At 46.7% G+C, this 16,577-nt stretch overlaps 1 protein-coding gene across 9 annotated transcripts in view; it reads right to left on the bottom strand.

Annotated features, from left to right (window-relative positions):
* Nucleotides 1-952: 952 nt before the first annotated feature.
* The window catches only part of FBH1 (F-box DNA helicase 1), a 49,734-nt gene continuing 34,109 nt past the window's right edge, over nucleotides 953-16,577 (bottom strand). For 8 of the 9 annotated variants that reach the window (XM_042990957.1, XM_042990953.1, XM_042990956.1 and 5 more), the window contains 2 exons: nucleotides 3,423-3,554; nucleotides 2,584-2,923 (listed from right to left, as the gene is read on the bottom strand). In XM_042990957.1, the coding sequence (XP_042846891.1) occupies nucleotides 2,753-2,923; nucleotides 3,423-3,554 (303 nt within the window). In that variant the 3' untranslated portion in view covers nucleotides 2,584-2,752. Of the gene's footprint in view, nucleotides 1,913-2,583; nucleotides 2,924-3,422; nucleotides 3,555-16,577 lie in introns of those variants that run through there. The other variant, XM_042990952.1, reaches the window with a different exon arrangement.

Genomic DNA, 16,577 nt, shown 5'->3' with positions numbered 1-16,577 from the left:
GTGTCCAACTTCGGCTCAGGTCGTCATCCCGCAGTCTGTGGGTTCGAGCCCCACACTGGGCTCCGTGCTGACAGCTCAGAGCCTGGCCCCCGTTTCTGATTCTGTCTCCCTCTCTCTCTGCCCTCCCCTGATTGTGCTCTCCCTCTCAAAAATAAATATTAAAAAAACTTTTTTTTTTTAATAAAAAGAAGAAATCTAAAATCTGATATAGGCCTTAAGTATAATCACATGAAAGGACAAACCAATGCATGGGTCTATGATACACTGTGGTGTTTTAACACTTATTTCAAATACCTTCTAAATGTAACAGCATTCGTTTTCATATGGGTAACTGCATCAGGTTCTCTACATACATGATCAAATCAAAGATGAAGGCAAATCAGAAATGCTTTCTTTGAGATGAGCTATCAATAGATTGAAGATTCTTAAAAGAATTCACAAAGGTCTCCTCTAAGTTATCAAATAAGAGAAATCAATAAAAATTAATTAACCAAAGTAAAATATCTGGAACTAGCTTATAACTATGTTCCTTATTTTTTCCCAGTTAATGTGGTTTAAAAAAAAAAAAAAATACAGAAAATCTTGCACAAAAAACCATTCACAACTAAATAAAATCATGAAAGCCTCTTATTTTAAAGACTCTACTTTTGGGGCACCTGGGCGGCTCAGTCAGTTAACCATCCAACTTCATCTCAGGTCATGATCTCACGGTTCATGGGTTCGAGCCCACATCAGGCTCTGTGCTGACAGCTTGGAGCCTGGAGCCTGCTTTGAATTCTGTGTCTCCCTCTCTCTGGCCCTCCCCCACTCACACGCACGCTCTCATTTCCTCTCAAAAATAAAAAAGAAACATTAAAAACAATTTTAAGAAAAATGACAATGGATATTTAACACTTTTGTATTTTTACTGGGCACGTAAAAAATGCCTATTTGAAACACACCGGATATTTAGTGTCAATTTTTAACGCTTGAAAAATTAAATACCAGTATTAATATTCCTAGTTTTTGTTACTTTTCAAAACCAGTCCCAAAATGCTAGTACTGACCTTTTGCTCTGGCAGTGCCATTACCACACACTTCCTTTGTGTCCTTCCTGCTGTTCCTTCTGCCTAGAAAATTCTTCCATTCTTTAAAAGCTGACTATCTGTCCCATTAGCTGGGCAGCCATCCAACCTCAGCTCTGGTAAGGATGCCGGGCCAGTCCTCGAGGACCTGTGCGGCCCTCCCTCCAAGGCCGGTCCACCCCAGACTGAGATCACACTTCGCGTCGCAGTCTCTGGGAGTCAGGGACCACACTGTGAGGCTGTACACCCACCAGCATGGCACCTGCCACACAGCAGGTGCTCGAGGAAGGTTCAGTGAGTCAATTACAGCTCCAGCAGATAAGCCGCTTTCTCTCTGGCTGGCACAACTTCATTACCAGAAAACACGTTCATGCACCTTTGCTTGCTACCCCCCTCCCCGCTATCCCTCCTCCGAAGGACAGTGAAAATTGTGACCAATCCAAATTCCTTTCACTGGCTCTTTTATTCCAAGTCATCCATGAGGCATTCATTACAGCTAGGCCGGGAACCCTGGCCGAGGGGATGAAACGGCCCCGTCCCCCTGCCACGGAAGTCTCCCCCCTGTGTGTTCAGGTCCCGCTCTGAGAACGCCCCTCAGTACGCAAACATTAGCTTGGTGTCCGCCCTTCCAGAGCACCCCGGGCCCGATCCGACAGCACGCTTGCTCTACTCACCGGCCCGCACTCTAAGCGCCACCAGGCTGACGGAAGAGGCTAAGGGGAGGCCGTGACAAGTGAAGCTACGAGGCCCGCTCCAGGACGCCGCTTGGTGGGCTGAGACCAGGAGCGGCGAGCTCTCTGGGTCACGCTGCGCCAGCTCCCCTACCTGCCATCTGCATCCCTGACGTGCTGTGTGGCAAAAACGTAAAAACACCAGATCCATGTACGTCTAGACGATGTGAGTTTTGTCACTGGTTTCTGTACGCACAGCTTTCTTACAACATCCACCCAGTAGCCCCAGGCAGCGAACCGGGCACCGAGGTCCCCCCTCTCCCGGGGCCCCCTCCCCCCGCCACCCCCCAGTGGCCAGACAACATTCCACTTCTCTCTTGAGTTTTCCTGATCCTCAGCTTTACCTGTGGGAAACACGAGCCTGGCTACTGTCACTTTCTGCTTGCCTTTCTGTGCACTGTGTTGCTTCCCGTTTAAACCGTGAACCCCGTGCAATGACAAAGGCACACACCTCGTCTCACACATATGTGAGTCCCCACGGCACAAAAATCTCTTTCTTGACCTGTCAGTTACCACCCTGGAAGTTAAGTGTCATACTCTGCTTGGTGTCTCATGGGAGCAGTGACAGAGGTGTGGAAAAGAGTAAGTTGGAGAAAGTTCAAAAACAACAGGGCTGAGGCCAAGTGTCACACAGTGGTATGCCAGTGCTACAATGCCTGTTTAATTGAAATCTTGTAATAAAAGTTTAAATACATAAAATGTTTTGTTTTTTATCAAAAGAACACCCCCACGTCCCCAGCCTGATGCGCACAGAGGAGGGGCGGTGGAAACGGGCTACCTACAAGGAATGGAGAAATGGCAGGTCCAACTCTCGTTGGCTTTGTATTCCTCAAAAAATGCTCTGTGAGCGAATTCAGAGTCTCAGGTGAGTGAGAACCCCACCCCACACTGGCTTTCTTCAAGTAACTGGAATCCACACAAGGCATTCTGTACCGTGGAGAAAGCTCCCCGTGGCTTTCAGAAGACGAGGAAGAGCAGGGCTTCGTGTCTGGGCAGCACTATGTTCTCGATGGTGCGTTCCATGGAGTGCACCTGCTCGGGGGAGGCCGTCAAGAAGGCCAGCGGCCCAATGCGCTGCTCTGCACACGAGTGGCAGAGGTAGCCGCCCTTGTTCTCCTTCCTGTTGCTCTGCAGAGAGAGGGGTAAAAAAAGAGGTGAGGCGGCCGATTGAAGGACAGGGGCTTTCCACCAAGAAACTGTGCATTATCATTCTGATGTTTCCAGACCCGTGCAAGCCTCTGAGGTAACAACCTATCCCGGAGCATGACTATCTAGACTAGACTCCACTCTCTCGATTCCCGCAGAGCAGAAACCAGAAACGATCAAGGCAAGGGATGAAGGGCCGAGGAAAGCTGAACCGGGCCCTCGAGGCAAACAGCTGTCCTCTAAGTGGCCACAACCCAAGCTCCCGGACTCTGCCACACAACACAGCCTGACTCCCGATTATTCCACCTCTGCCACAGCCATAGACCCGACATCGCCTGTGCCTTATGAAAAGCGCCTAACAAGGATTATACAGACTCTTCTTTTATCTCGACCCAGATCGGCACACAGCTCTCGTGTAATAAGCTGCAAATGACCGAATGAGATTCTATGGAAGGCTAAACCTGCTGCCAAGAGCACATACGTAGGTGATGGGGAGCTTCTTCATGGTGAGCACAGTGTCCACGGGGATGGCGTTGTTGCACTGCCCCACACAGCAGCGAACCACCCCGGTCTTCAACACGTTACTCGTCAGTTCTGCTTGCAAGAAGTACTCCTGAGAAAGAAAGAGTGAGACGGAGTAAGGGCAATGCCTCTCCCCGACTCTACCTGCAAACTCCAATAGCTACACAACTGGAAACACTCTTTAGACACACCCGAGTCCTTGCATGAGACATGCACTGCCCGCCCCGATTTCCCTCAGTTTTTCTGCCTTTCCCCCGCCTGCAAGGCTGTCTCCAAGGCAGAGCACTGATGCAGTTCAGCTGAAGCACTGAAACAAGTTCAGATTCTTGTTAAAATGACCAGGTTAAAAAAAAAAAAAAAAAAAAGTTTAATGGGCAAACATGTAAAACTCTTGGCTATAATGACACTGCAGGACTGTTTCTGGATTTTACGTCCTGCTGACCTGTCCCGGAATCATTAAACATTATTTGCATATTCGCTTTTCAACCCAGGTAAGCTGAAACAGAGGACCTTAAAAGATGTGCCCACATCGACTTGGGACATTCCATCTTCCCAAGCTTTTGGCCGTGCTAGTGAGAGAATACTGAAGCTCTGTAAGCCTCAGTTTCTCCCCGTATAAAATGCAGGTAACAGAGCACCTGCGTCACTCGGCTGTCATGAAGGAGGAATACTAACATATACTAAGTGGTCAGAGCCTGGCACACTGCCAACACCCAAATCAAGCACGAATCCCCTCCTACACGAAATGCCCCAAGAACAGGGACCAATGTCTGGTCTACTGTGTCCCCGGAGGAATTTAACACAGTTGTGGCATACTAGCGAGACCACAAGTATCTGCTGCCCAAGTAATTAGGATCCCGTATTTTCTGGATTACAATGGGCTACTGATCGAATTTTTGCAAAATCTATATCCAGGATTTTGATTTACTTGGTTTTCTCTCTTGCAGGATCTGTCTGCCTGCTACAGAAAAGAAGATAACAAACACTCATGTTCCCACCAGTAACTGAGGGGCAACCAAACCAGGAAAGCCTTTCAAAATAAAACGATAGATTTTGCTGAAATCCCCTTTGCCTGTCATCTCTAGTCCACTCCCCAGAGACAACCAGCTTCGTGAATGGGCCGTGCATCCTTTTCGATCCATTCTAAAATGGCTTTGAGTTTATATATGCGTCTAAGAACATTACATGTTATCTTAAAGGTATTTAATACTTTGAGTTTGCTTCTCTCCTAATCCATTTCTTTCAAGTGCCACACAGGATTTAATCAAATCGTTCTTCCACATCTTATGTAGCCATTCTGTCTGTATGGATACTCAGGTTTTTTTCAAATTATTGCCTGAGATGCAGGAATGAATACACTTGGACGTGCCTTCCCACCCATACGTGCAAGTTTCTTTTTACAAGCACTCTCCCCACGATCCACACCAAGAAACCCACTTAGCATTACACTTCTGTACACACATACACGCGTACATAAAAGACTGAAATAATAGTTCCACGAAACTGTATTCAACCTTATGTGCAATGTAGTCTTTCTCTTCTGGATTTTATTCCACCTCACCCTTTTTTAAAAGCTTATCATAGCCCACAAAGTTAGTCTCCTAAATCATGAACGGACTGCCAGCTGCACTCTGGAAAGCACCGCTCCAAACAGTGGCTCTCACTTTGGTCTTGGGACCCCATGACACTAGTAAACATTAAGGGCTCCAAAGATTTATTGATGTGAGTTATATCCCTTAAGATTCACAACGTTGTAAATTTAGACTAAGAAACTTTATAATGCTTATTCTTCCTAAAAATAACAAACCTATCTCCTGGTAACATGTTTTTATGAAAAACAACTGTATTTTCAGAAAAGAAAAAAAAAGCTTAGGAGAGTAGCATTGTTTTACGCATTTGCAAATCTCTTTAACGTCTGGCTTAATGGAAGACAACTGCTTCTGCATTCCATCTGTGGTGATGTCACATCGTTGTGCGGAGAACTCCCAGGAGACAAAGGGGGAGGGCTTCCCAGCATCGTACAAACAGCACAGAGTTTATGTCTGAACCAGCAGCCAGTGGGTTAACAGGCCTGGTAAGCGCAGCTGTGACTTTTTACCCAGGCCTTTTCATTTTCACCTGCCCTTGTAGTCCTAGACTCTCCTCCTTCCGGCAGGCGGGTTTGAGGTTTGCCCCTCGAATACATCCCGTCCTTGCGGCTGGCTTCATGTCCCAGTCTCTGCTGCACACTGGGCAGATGAACTTGGGTTCGGCTTCAGATCTGGCGAGCCAGCTGGGAACTCTTTGCTGGTGGTTCGTTGGCCCCCAGCCAGTAGCGGAGGCCAGAGATGGGTCCAGGCAGCTGCCTGGGCTCTCTGCCCAAGGGTCCCTCCCCGGGGCCCCGTCCTGACTGGGTGCAGCCAACCTCTCGTGCTTAATTTAGATCTCGTGGCAAGGCAACAGTTTAGGGGTTCGATTTCGACAGACATCTCTTGGCGAGTACTTCATATCAGATGGCACATGAGCTCATTTCTTCCTCCCATTTGGTCTGGCTCTTAGATTTCTTCCTCCCCTTCAGCTGTCTCTGAATAGGGAGGCTGGGTTCTCTCGGCCTCCCTTTCTTAAGAAAAAAGGCGGGTGAGGAAGCAATTTGGTTCAGTCAGTGGAACTCAGGCTTTCAGGAAGAACCAAAAACTAGGAAGCTATTTTGTTCCATTCATGAAGCCCTGACTTCTGGGAGGAAGAACCAACACTCACCAAGCCATTCTGGGCTTCATTTCATTTGTGTGTTGCTATAGCTTTGGTATCTTTGAATGAGACCTGCTATGTTCTACTTGGAAAATGGGACGTAACCATTTGATTCCCCCACCCGCAGCCCTTTGGGCTGCCTTCTCCAAAACTGGGCATTTTTTGCAACACTGCTTGGCCACAATATTCATTAGACTCTGGAGAAAAACGACCAATTAACAAATCCATAAATTATATAATACCATCTTGCAATTAGGTTTGTAAAAGGGAGATATCTGGAAGTTGGGCCTTTAAGATGTTTGCATCTTGTTCGTGTATTTATATGCGTGTCCATGTATGTTGTAAATGTGAGCTACTTTCTCTACCTCTGCATGGTATTGCTAAAATTAATTTGTAAAAGAGCTCTACTTAGTTTGTTTAAAGGCATTTGTAAAAATGAGGCATCCTAAAACTCAGAGAGACAGAAACTAACCCAAGTGTTTTCAAAAAAAAATTTTTTTTTATAATGTTTATTTCTGACACAGAGACAGAGCATGAGAGGGGCAGAGACAGAGAGGAAGACACAGAGTCCGAAGCAGGCTCCAGGCTCCAAGCTGTCAGCACAGAGCCTGACGTGGAGCTCGATATCACAAACTGTGAGATCATAACCTGAGCCGAAGTCGGTCACTTAACCGACTGAGCCACCCAGGTGCCCCAAAGTTCACATGATCTTTGGGGAATTATTCGGAATTAAAGCTAATTTAAAGTTGCTGGTTTACTGGAAATAATAGGGGAAACAATTCTGTAAAGCTGCAGAAGGTCCGTGAGAAAGGAATCTGGAAAGGAACTTTGTACATGGTCAGGACTAAGACTGTGGAGAACTAGTATGTAAAAAGTTTGGGGACGCTCAGTCGGTTAAGCGTCTGACTCTTGCTTTCGGCTCAGGTCATGATCTCACGGTTCCTGGGTTCGAGCCCTGCCCACTGGGCTCTGTGCTAACAGCGTAGAGCTGCTTGGGATTTGCTCTCTTCTATCTCTCTGCCCCTCCTTGCCTGCACTCCCTCTGTCTCTCAAAATAAATATATAAACATTTAAAATCTTAAAAAAAGTCTACTAGGGAGTGATCAACACCTGGGAAAGAGAAGAGAGCCTAAGAGTGCAAGATCACACAGAAGTTGAGCAGTGGTACAATAACAAACCTCATAGCTGATTCTCTGAGGAGTTCTAGAACTTGGATTACCCTTCAGAATGTCCTAAACTAAGGTCATTGGTTGTGACCACTGGGGTAGAGGGCATGCCCTTGGCAAAGTGGCTGTCTTCAGTCAGGGCAATCCCTGCTGGCGGCTGAGGGCTGAGGGCAGCCTTCCTACAGCTGAGAGTCCTTTGTTTCTGACGGAGACTTTGAACTAACAGGAAAACTGCATCCAGACAGATTCTTGTTTGCAACATTGCTGGTTCTGTTTGCTCTTCCAGATTGAAGGCTGTGACTTGCACAAATTTGGTAAAATATTCCTTTGTAAACAAATATGAAACATTTATATTTTTCTCCCAACCTGATCCCTCCAGTGTTCAGAAACTCTCAGTGACTAGTTTTTTTTCCTCAGTGACTATTCTTATTTTCATGGCAATGTATTTATTTACATAAGTTCAGTAAAAAACTGATCTCCTTATGACAGAATGCAATTAGAAACACTGGTTATATTACTAAAGCTTTGACTGGAATGTCACATTTAAGGGACACATGCATAGACTCAGATATCCCCAGACAGCTTTAAGGAATTAAGGGTGACTTCATGGAGCCACTGAAACCCCTTAGAAAACTCAGTCTGATAGCTTGCTTACAGGGTTCCTGGCAGGTGCAGGAAGCTCAAGATATTTTGGAGACCTCAAAGAGAGGAATTCACCCAAATCTGTAGGTGTTCCAGGCAAAGTCTGATGGCAAGTATTTGGCTTGTCTTTTGAGCCTCAAAAGGCTGTTGAAAGTTCAATCTGAAATTCCTTATGAAAAGTTCCAGCAAAGCAGATTTAAAAAAAGATACGTAAACAATTAGGCCAAGTTTGTCAAATGTGGACTTATTTTACAAGCAAAGTAGTCTTAAATTGCGAAACTACGGGACTCATCACTCTCTTACCGAATCCACAGGCCCCACCTACCCGCTGTCAGCAAGGACAACATCCAAAAGAAACCCACTTGCAACAGCAACCGGCCTCTGACAGACCCGAACCTACCTCAGGAGGACTGGTCTGAAGCTACCCAGCTACAAGGCTCCCATAAGGCTCAGATGAAATAAGACCAAATATGGTACAAGAACGAATAATCAAGGAACAAAACTCTTGCTAATGCAGGATGTTGGGTTTCAACATGGAACTAAAGAACACGCCTACACAAGAGCAGGTTTCCATTCCTCTAACCGGGATCTTTGCCCCATTTCAGCAGGAAGTAAGAAGACGGGTCATCTTCCCAATTCCCTCAAGAGCGAAGAATGATCAAAAGACAGTGGGGATTGAAAGCCAGAACAGAAGGGTTAACGGGACTACTAAGACAGCAGTGACCTCTAACCCCACCCCCACCCTTTTCTCATTTGCCTTTCAATTCTGGGACTTCCTTCCCTCTCACCTCCTTCCAGCAGGTGGCCTGAGGCTTGCTCTCCCATCACCCCGTATGGCTGCCTCTGGAAAAAACCCTCTCCCCACATCCGGCAGACGAACTTGGGTTTGGTCCATGTCTAGCATCTATTATCTATTGGGAGGAGACGGGAGGTCCCCAGCACGTGCTCTCTCAAGACACTGCTGAGCGGCAGGGGGCACCGGGAGCGCCCACATCCCATCATTTTAGCCAATACCTTGAAAGGTCAAACGTTTTCTCCCTTACCAGTCTGATTATTTCTGTTTGTGTTTCCTGGACCATGGCAGAGCTTGCTTTTTTTTTTTAAATCTGTTCACGGCCACCGGGGTTCCCTTTCTGTGAACTTCTCGTTTATATCTTGTGCCTATATGACTACTCGGCTGCCAGTTTCTGACAAACCTGTAGTTGTTCATGACCTCTGTCAGCCCTACTTCCTGCTGTTGCATAAGCTCCAGGAGGCCAGAGACCCAAGTGGCTCCCAGCCAGGCTCTTAGAACAGCAGCTCACTCGGCATCGCCAAACGGACAAAAGCGTCGTCCCCCTCCCCCCCCCCCCCCCCCCCCCCCCCCCCCCCCTGCCATCCTGTGGCAGTCTTTTATGTGAAGCAGCGGCTCGCACAGTGAAGGGCACCGGCCGGGATCACACTGCCCAGGCTTACAGCCCAGCCCCTCCACTTGCTACCTGTGTGTCTCTGAGCAAACTACTTAACCACTCTGTGCCTCCATTTCCGTATCTGGAAAATGGCAGAATGAGCATCTCAAAGGATGTTTTTTAAAGGTTCGTGAAATGTTGGCTATTATTTTATCACACTGAAGTTTTACCTTTTGATGTAATCATAAATAGCTATTTTTTGACTTCCTATTTCTATGTCAAGCTTATTAAGAAAACCCTCCTCACCTAAGATATTTTTCTAACGTTTCTAAAATTTTTCTTTTTTTTTTTACTCAGACAGATAGAAGTATATTTTTTCCTTTACTAAAATTTTTTTCTTACATTTAGATCTTTAATCCAGTTGGAATTTATTATGAGGACATAAAGAATTTAACTTGACTCTTTCTATATGGAAAGCCAACTGCCCCAACACTGCTGGCTGACTAGAACATTCTTTCCCTATCCATCTGCAATCCCTGTTTGTTTTTTTAAGTTTTTTTTAATGTTTACTTATTTTTGAGAGAGAGAGACAAAGAGTAAGCAGGGAAGGGGCAGAGAGAGAGAGAGAGAGAGAGAGAGAGAGAGAGAGAGACATGAATCCAAAGCAGGCTTCAAGGGCTTGAACTCACGGATGAGATCACAACTTGAGCCAAAGTCAGATGCTTAACCAACTGAGCCACCAAATGGCCCCTTACGATTTTTTTTTTAAGTTTACTTATTTTTGAGAGAGAGAGAGAGAGAACCCAAGCAGGCCCGTGCTGTCTGCACAGAGCCAGAGATGGGGCTCAACTCCACGAACAATGAGATCATGACCTGATACGGAAATCAAGAGTTGGACATTCAACCGATGCAGTCACCCAGATGCGCCTGTAATCCCTAGCTATTACATATGATGTTCCCACACATCCACATGACTTTCTGGGGACTCCCACTGATCTCTCTCTTCTGGCACCAACACCAGACTGCTTAAATTTTTATACTTAGAATATCCATCCACAAGTCCCCACACCAGTTCTTCCTAAGTTGGCTATTTTGGGGCTATCACTCTTCCATATGAATTTTAGAATCAGTTTATCAAATTCTAACAGGATTAAGTCCTATTGGGCACTGAGCATACCCCTTAGGGAGAAATTCCATTTCCAATCCATAAATAGGATCATTTTTTTTAATACAATTTATTGTCAAGTTAGTTAACATACAGTGTACGTAGTGTGCTCTTGGCTTCAGGAGTAGATTCCCACGATTCATCACTTACATACAACAGTGGTCATCCCAACAAGTGCCCTCCTCAAAACAAACACACAAAAAACCATAAATAGGATCTTTAAGATGCAGAGGGACCCCACTGGGCAAAAGAGTCATTTCAAGGCCCAGCAATTGCTAAAAGCTAAAAAAATAAAACCAACTTTTAAAATCCCAAACAAGACAAAGAAATCTTTCCATATAGATGATTAGTTTGAAAACAGTCACGGGCGCACCGAGAGGCACAGTGCTATAGCGGGATAGAGACGTGTCCATCTGGCCCGAACCGGGATTCCATGGCACACGTACATGAGGCCGACTCCTCAACTCCCCAGATCTTGCTGGTGGATCTAAAACTGCCTAAAAGCTTCCCTCTGAGACCATAAATTCCACGAGACCGTGGAGCGCATTACTCACTTTGTTACCCCTACCCCTCTGCACATTAACAGGAGCTCCATACATCTAGTCTGTCATCAAAGTGAACAAGTGAATCAAACCACCTGGGGCACCTGTCTGGTTCAGTCAGTAAAGCATCCAACTCTCGACCTCAGGGCTCTGTGTTCAAGCCCCACGCTGGGAACGGAGCCTACTTTAAAAAACAAAAAGCTGACTCCCCTCTTCAGTGACATCTTGGGTCTCCAAGGCTGCCACAGGCATGAAGACCAGGGGCTGCTGGGAAGCACGGCCACCGGAGGAGCTGCCAAGGGCTTACACCAAACCGTGTCAAGGGCCGACAACAGGACTACGGCCAGCTGTTGAGAACTATCCCAAGGAGGAAAAGCAAAATCCAACCCCACGGCTTCCTCTGAACCCCCGGCCTTCAGGAACCCAAAGGCACGGGACACCACTGCCTACACATCCCTCCCTTAAGCGATGCCAGGCTGTTTGGGTTCTAGATGCACTGGCCCCTGGCCGGCAGTCGGGTCCTCGGCTTACAAAGGGCCGAACATATATCCCTCGCCAAGGATTTCCCAAGGGCGGTCCTGTCACCGTCCTCACTGCACAGGTGAGGCATGGGAGTTGAGAAATGAGGTCACTTACGCAGAAGATCAGAGAGTTGACCACAGCAGATGTGGGGCCCAGGGCCGGTGGTCTTCCGGCAGCAGTCAGAGGTCCCTCCTAGGAAGTGGCGATACAGAGCTACACGACAAGCACATGACGACGGCAGCACTTCAGTCGTGTAAAAAGCACGCCGAGTACCGCTGACGGAGCGAGTGCGTCCCTGCCCCGACCACCGTGCCTCTCCTCTAACGCTGGCTCTCCCCTCGACGCCTCCCTCCTGGAGCTCCGCGTCTCTGAGGGCCCCCATGCCCCCCCTCCAATACAGCCCCCCTCGGGCCGCGTGGCGCTCCTCTAACCTCTCCTCCGAGGCGCCGTGATTGCTGCGGGGCCAGGTTTACAGATTAGGAAACAGAAGCACAGAGCGTGCGTGACGCGCCCACCTAGTGCCCGGGCGGGAGAGCTGGGATGTGCACGGAGGCGGTCTGACCTGGGGCCGTGGACTCAGGCCCGGCCTCACAGCAGGAAGGACGCTGCTTCCGCCCAGCGGACGAGCACTGAGCACCAACTCCGTGCCACGCACCGTTCTGAGCACGTGCCTGTGCGGCTTGGAGTAAGCATCGCGGGGCCGGGGGGCCGACAGTGGTCCCTGAGTGGCCGGCCCAGCTGCACGACGCCTCATTCAATGAGGCGATGACTCCCTTCACTTCCTCAAGAGTTAAAGAAACAAAGCAACAAAAAAGGCTTCTGCTGATCAGCTAGATTTTCCAAGGGGGGGCAGAGGAAAAGGAGGGTTCGAAGGACCACAATGGCCTCCCAGCCCAGGTAGCAGGAAACAGCGGCTCACTTCTGTTCTAAAGCCTCCGCAGGCAGGACTCTACTGTTCACGTGCTCTCTTAGTCTATAACTATCGCCCTGCTTCCCCACAGCCTTCCTCTCTGAGCAGAGGGGGGATGTAGCCACTTCCAGAGAGGATGTCCCCAAACAAAGTCCTAAGTTGTGACAAAAAGCAGAAGCATTTCCTCTCACGCAAGGGCCCTCAAACTCCAATATCTGTTCACACAGACGGGCCGTATTTCGGGGGTTTCCTCAGAGCAGTTCTGCGAGCAACAGATGTCTTCCTGCCCAGTCTCAGTAAAGACGGAAGTATTTCTCTAGACTCCGTATCCTTCTCCTCGTGGGGGAAAACTCACGTTCTCCATAAAACGTATGCCATAACCAACAGATAAGCGTCCAGTTAGCTTTAAAAAGCCTTCTGACTCTTGTTCGTAACTGGTGGACTGTAAGGGCTACAGCCACTGTGAAGAATTTGGCAGGATCTACAAAAATCTCACGTCCGTTTACCCTTTACATAGAAACCGAGATTCTAGAACGCATTCCCCAAGACGCACTGGTAAAACAGAAAATGACTTGTGCCTAGGATTATGCCTCGTGGTATTAATATTCAAAGCAAAAGACTGGAAGGAACTCGGTAGCCATTAGTCAGGGACCGTATCAGTCATGACACACCGACCCAGGGACTACTACTCAGCTGTCTCAAGGGTTGGGAGAGAGTTTCATGAACTAATAAGAATGAGTGATCTCCGCACACATTTCTCAGTGACAAAGCAAAGTTCAGAACATTAGATAGAGGATGTTACCTTTCAAGAAAAAAAGAGAATAGAAACATTTATACATATTTGCCGATACTTGCAAAAAGAAACACCACGGGATGAATCAAAAATGAATTTTAAAAAACAGCGATGGGGTGCCTGAGTGGCTTGGTTGGTTGAGTGTCTGGCTCTTGGGTTCAAGGTCCAAGCTGGGCTCTACGCTGACTGTGTAGAGGCTGCTTGGGATTCTCTCTCTCCCCCTCTCTCCCTGCCCCTCCCCTGCTCGTGCTCGGTCTCTCTCAGAATAAACTTTAAAACAAATTTTAAAAGTAATAATAATAAATCATAGCCATAATGATGGAAGGAGAGATTCTGGCGGGACAAAGACAGAATGAGACTTTTAACACTTTTTACAAAGTTTGCCTTCGGAGACGTAAGTGTTTCACGTATTCAAAAAAAAAAAAAAACAAATCAAAAAGAAGCAAAGCAATCCTTGTAGAGACAGTAAGCAAACAGAGGTTACCTAATTGTAACCAAATTGCTGGATCTGACCACAGGGGAAAATGGACTTCCTTCAAGTGCCCTCAGAACATGGTAACAGCACATCTTTAGTGGGATTTGGAGAAAGAGAGCTCTTAGAAAATCTTAAATTCCACTCAGTACTCTGTTAATAATAATACTAGTGTCGTTTTACAACTTTTATATACAGTAGAATGGCGTAAATAACCAATAAATACTGTTATGAACCGAGATCCATACGAGCCCACAAGAAAGCAAATCTAGCATGTGGAACATTCTGTAGGACAAGTGGCTCAGAGACAGAAGCATTAAAGAAAGGAGGGGTCTTAGATTGTTCTGAATTATGAAACTTAAGAGACCTCACAACCAAAGCTTAATGTGGACTCTGATTTGAACAAACCAACTCAAAAAAGGCATTTTTGAGACAATCACAAAAGTATGATTATGGACTGGGTGGCAGAGGCCACGTGGAATTGCTATAAATTTTACAAGTTATGCCAATAGCACTGTAATTATGAAAAAAAATCCATTTTTAGAGACATACTCTAACTACATATACATATGATTTGTATATGGTAATTGTAGAGGTGCATACTCCAAATATGTATATGTATGATTTGAATATGGTAACTCAATTTATTATTTTCTTGACTTTTGAGTATCTCAGAATTTTCATAAGTTAAAAAAAATCCCATTTAATACATGTGAAATATCACCGCTCTATAACACTTCCACTAAAAGTTACCAATGTGACAATTTGCTTTTGTTCTAAATCCAACCACCAGTGCAGCTATTTCTAGGAGAAAACTACACCATAGGTTCTAAAAAAAATACTTACGATCAAAATTTACACAAAAACTCATGTAACAGGTAGAGATTATTTGTACATAAAAATTATTACAGTTAACCCCTGAGCAACTCTGAAATGCATGGGTCTACTTATACATGCATTTTATATAGTATTGTGCTGTAAATGTTATTTTCCCTTCCTTACAATTTTCATTTAACTTACTTTATCTTAAGAAAATCATGTATTGGGGGGGCGCCTGGGTGGCTCAGTCGGTTAAGTGTCCAACTTCAGTTCAGGTCATGACCTCACGGTTTGGGAGTTCAAGCCCCACATTGGGCTCTGTGCTGACAGCTCAGAGCTTGGAGCCTGCTTCAGATTCTGTGTCTCCCTCTCTCTCTGCACCCCACCCCCCAACTCATGCTCTGTCTCTCTCTCTCTCTCTCAAAAATAAATAAACACTAAAAAAAAAAGTTTTGGGGGAGTCTAAAGCTATACACAGATTTTCAATGGTGTGGGGTATGGGAGGGTGGGGGTGGGGTGCTCGGTGCCCTTAACCCCAGTGTTGTTCAGCATCCAATGCGTTTCTACTTCCTCCCCGGGTACTGGTTTAGACATCAAGAAAAGCCACACTTATCTGTCAACCATGGGGCCAAATCCAGCCCAGTGCCTGCTGTAAATAAAGTTTTATTGGGACACGGCCACATCATTCACTACTGAACTGCCTGTGGCTGCTCTCGTGCTCTGACAGCAGAGTGGAGCAGATTAAACAGAGATCCTATGGCCTCAAAGCCTGAACTATTTACTGTCTGGCCCTTCACAGAAAAAGTGTGCAAAGGTCTGCTCCAGGTCATCTCTAGAAACCAATCAGAATGCCATCAAAAAAAGGGCTCTTGCTCTGAGCTCCGACACGCGAGCGGGTCACACACGGTGAGACCCGGGTGAGGGAACGCCACGTGGGGAACACGCAGCTGACTTCAAATTCCAGATGCATTCTTAGGGCCAAATGGGCCCGAGGGGCTCCAAGGAAAAAGGACAAGGAGGCTTGAAAGACAAAAGTACTATGAAAATGCAAAGTGATCAGTCTTATGCAAGAAGCTTTAGCTGTCGTCATGGGTCAGAGTATGGATCTGCAAAGTTTCAAGCTGGAAGGCTCAGACCATCTCCCTCAAGTATGTGAAGAGAAATCCTACGTGTTGTCTTGTTTACCATCTGTCTCTTCACCTAGAAATCGGGCTCTGGGAGGGCAGCGATCCCCTCGCCCACCACCCCACCCCCGGTGCCTCGAAATGGGCATCTCTGAACATCAGGGTTCTGTGTTTCCACCACTTAACAACGCAAGGACTTTGACCGCCATTTACTGAAAACTGACTACCCCTCCACACCTCTGCCCGCCCTGAGGTTCAAAGCCGTTGGTGGCAATGCTTAGATTCTACAGCTCCAAATATTCTCACCACCCTGACAGAGCATGAAATACGGCGCTTGGACTAACTCATCCTGCTCTATAAAATCCTTTCTGTTCTGGAGAGCGCGAAGAAGGAAAGAGTATTTATAAGCTGACACCTGAAACTTAAGCGTAAAAATTAAGTATCTTTGGTTCAGGGAAAGATGGACTACTACTCAAAGCAGTGACTTAGAGCTCAAATTTCTGGTGTAGTTTCCAACAGGGTTGAAGAGATGAAATGGTTTATGTTCCGACCTGTGAAAGGCAGCAAAGAGTCAGAAATCAAGAAGGTGGGGAGCAGGTTGGTCTGTAAGGGGTGAAGACTGAGCACCGACCTTTTCTGGCATCTCAGCCCCACCCCTCCCTGGGAGGGGGGAGGTGCCTGAATATTCATGCTCCCCTGCTGAGGACATATTCCTTCCAAGCCGGCCAGGGAAGGGGAGGAAGGAAGTGCAGACACAGAAAACACTCTTGCTGGTGTTTTCCCAAGAGCCACGAGCCCCTGTGCGCTGGAGCGAGAGGAGCCCTTCTCTTCCCGCTCAGGAGCC

Source organism: Panthera tigris, chromosome B4 (genome assembly GCF_018350195.1).
Source record: "Panthera tigris isolate Pti1 chromosome B4, P.tigris_Pti1_mat1.1, whole genome shotgun sequence".
In the NCBI taxonomy this organism is placed as follows: Eukaryota; Metazoa; Chordata; class Mammalia; order Carnivora; family Felidae; genus Panthera; species Panthera tigris.
Note: the sequence above shows the minus strand (reverse complement) of the source record. Positions and strands in the feature narration are given on the sequence as shown.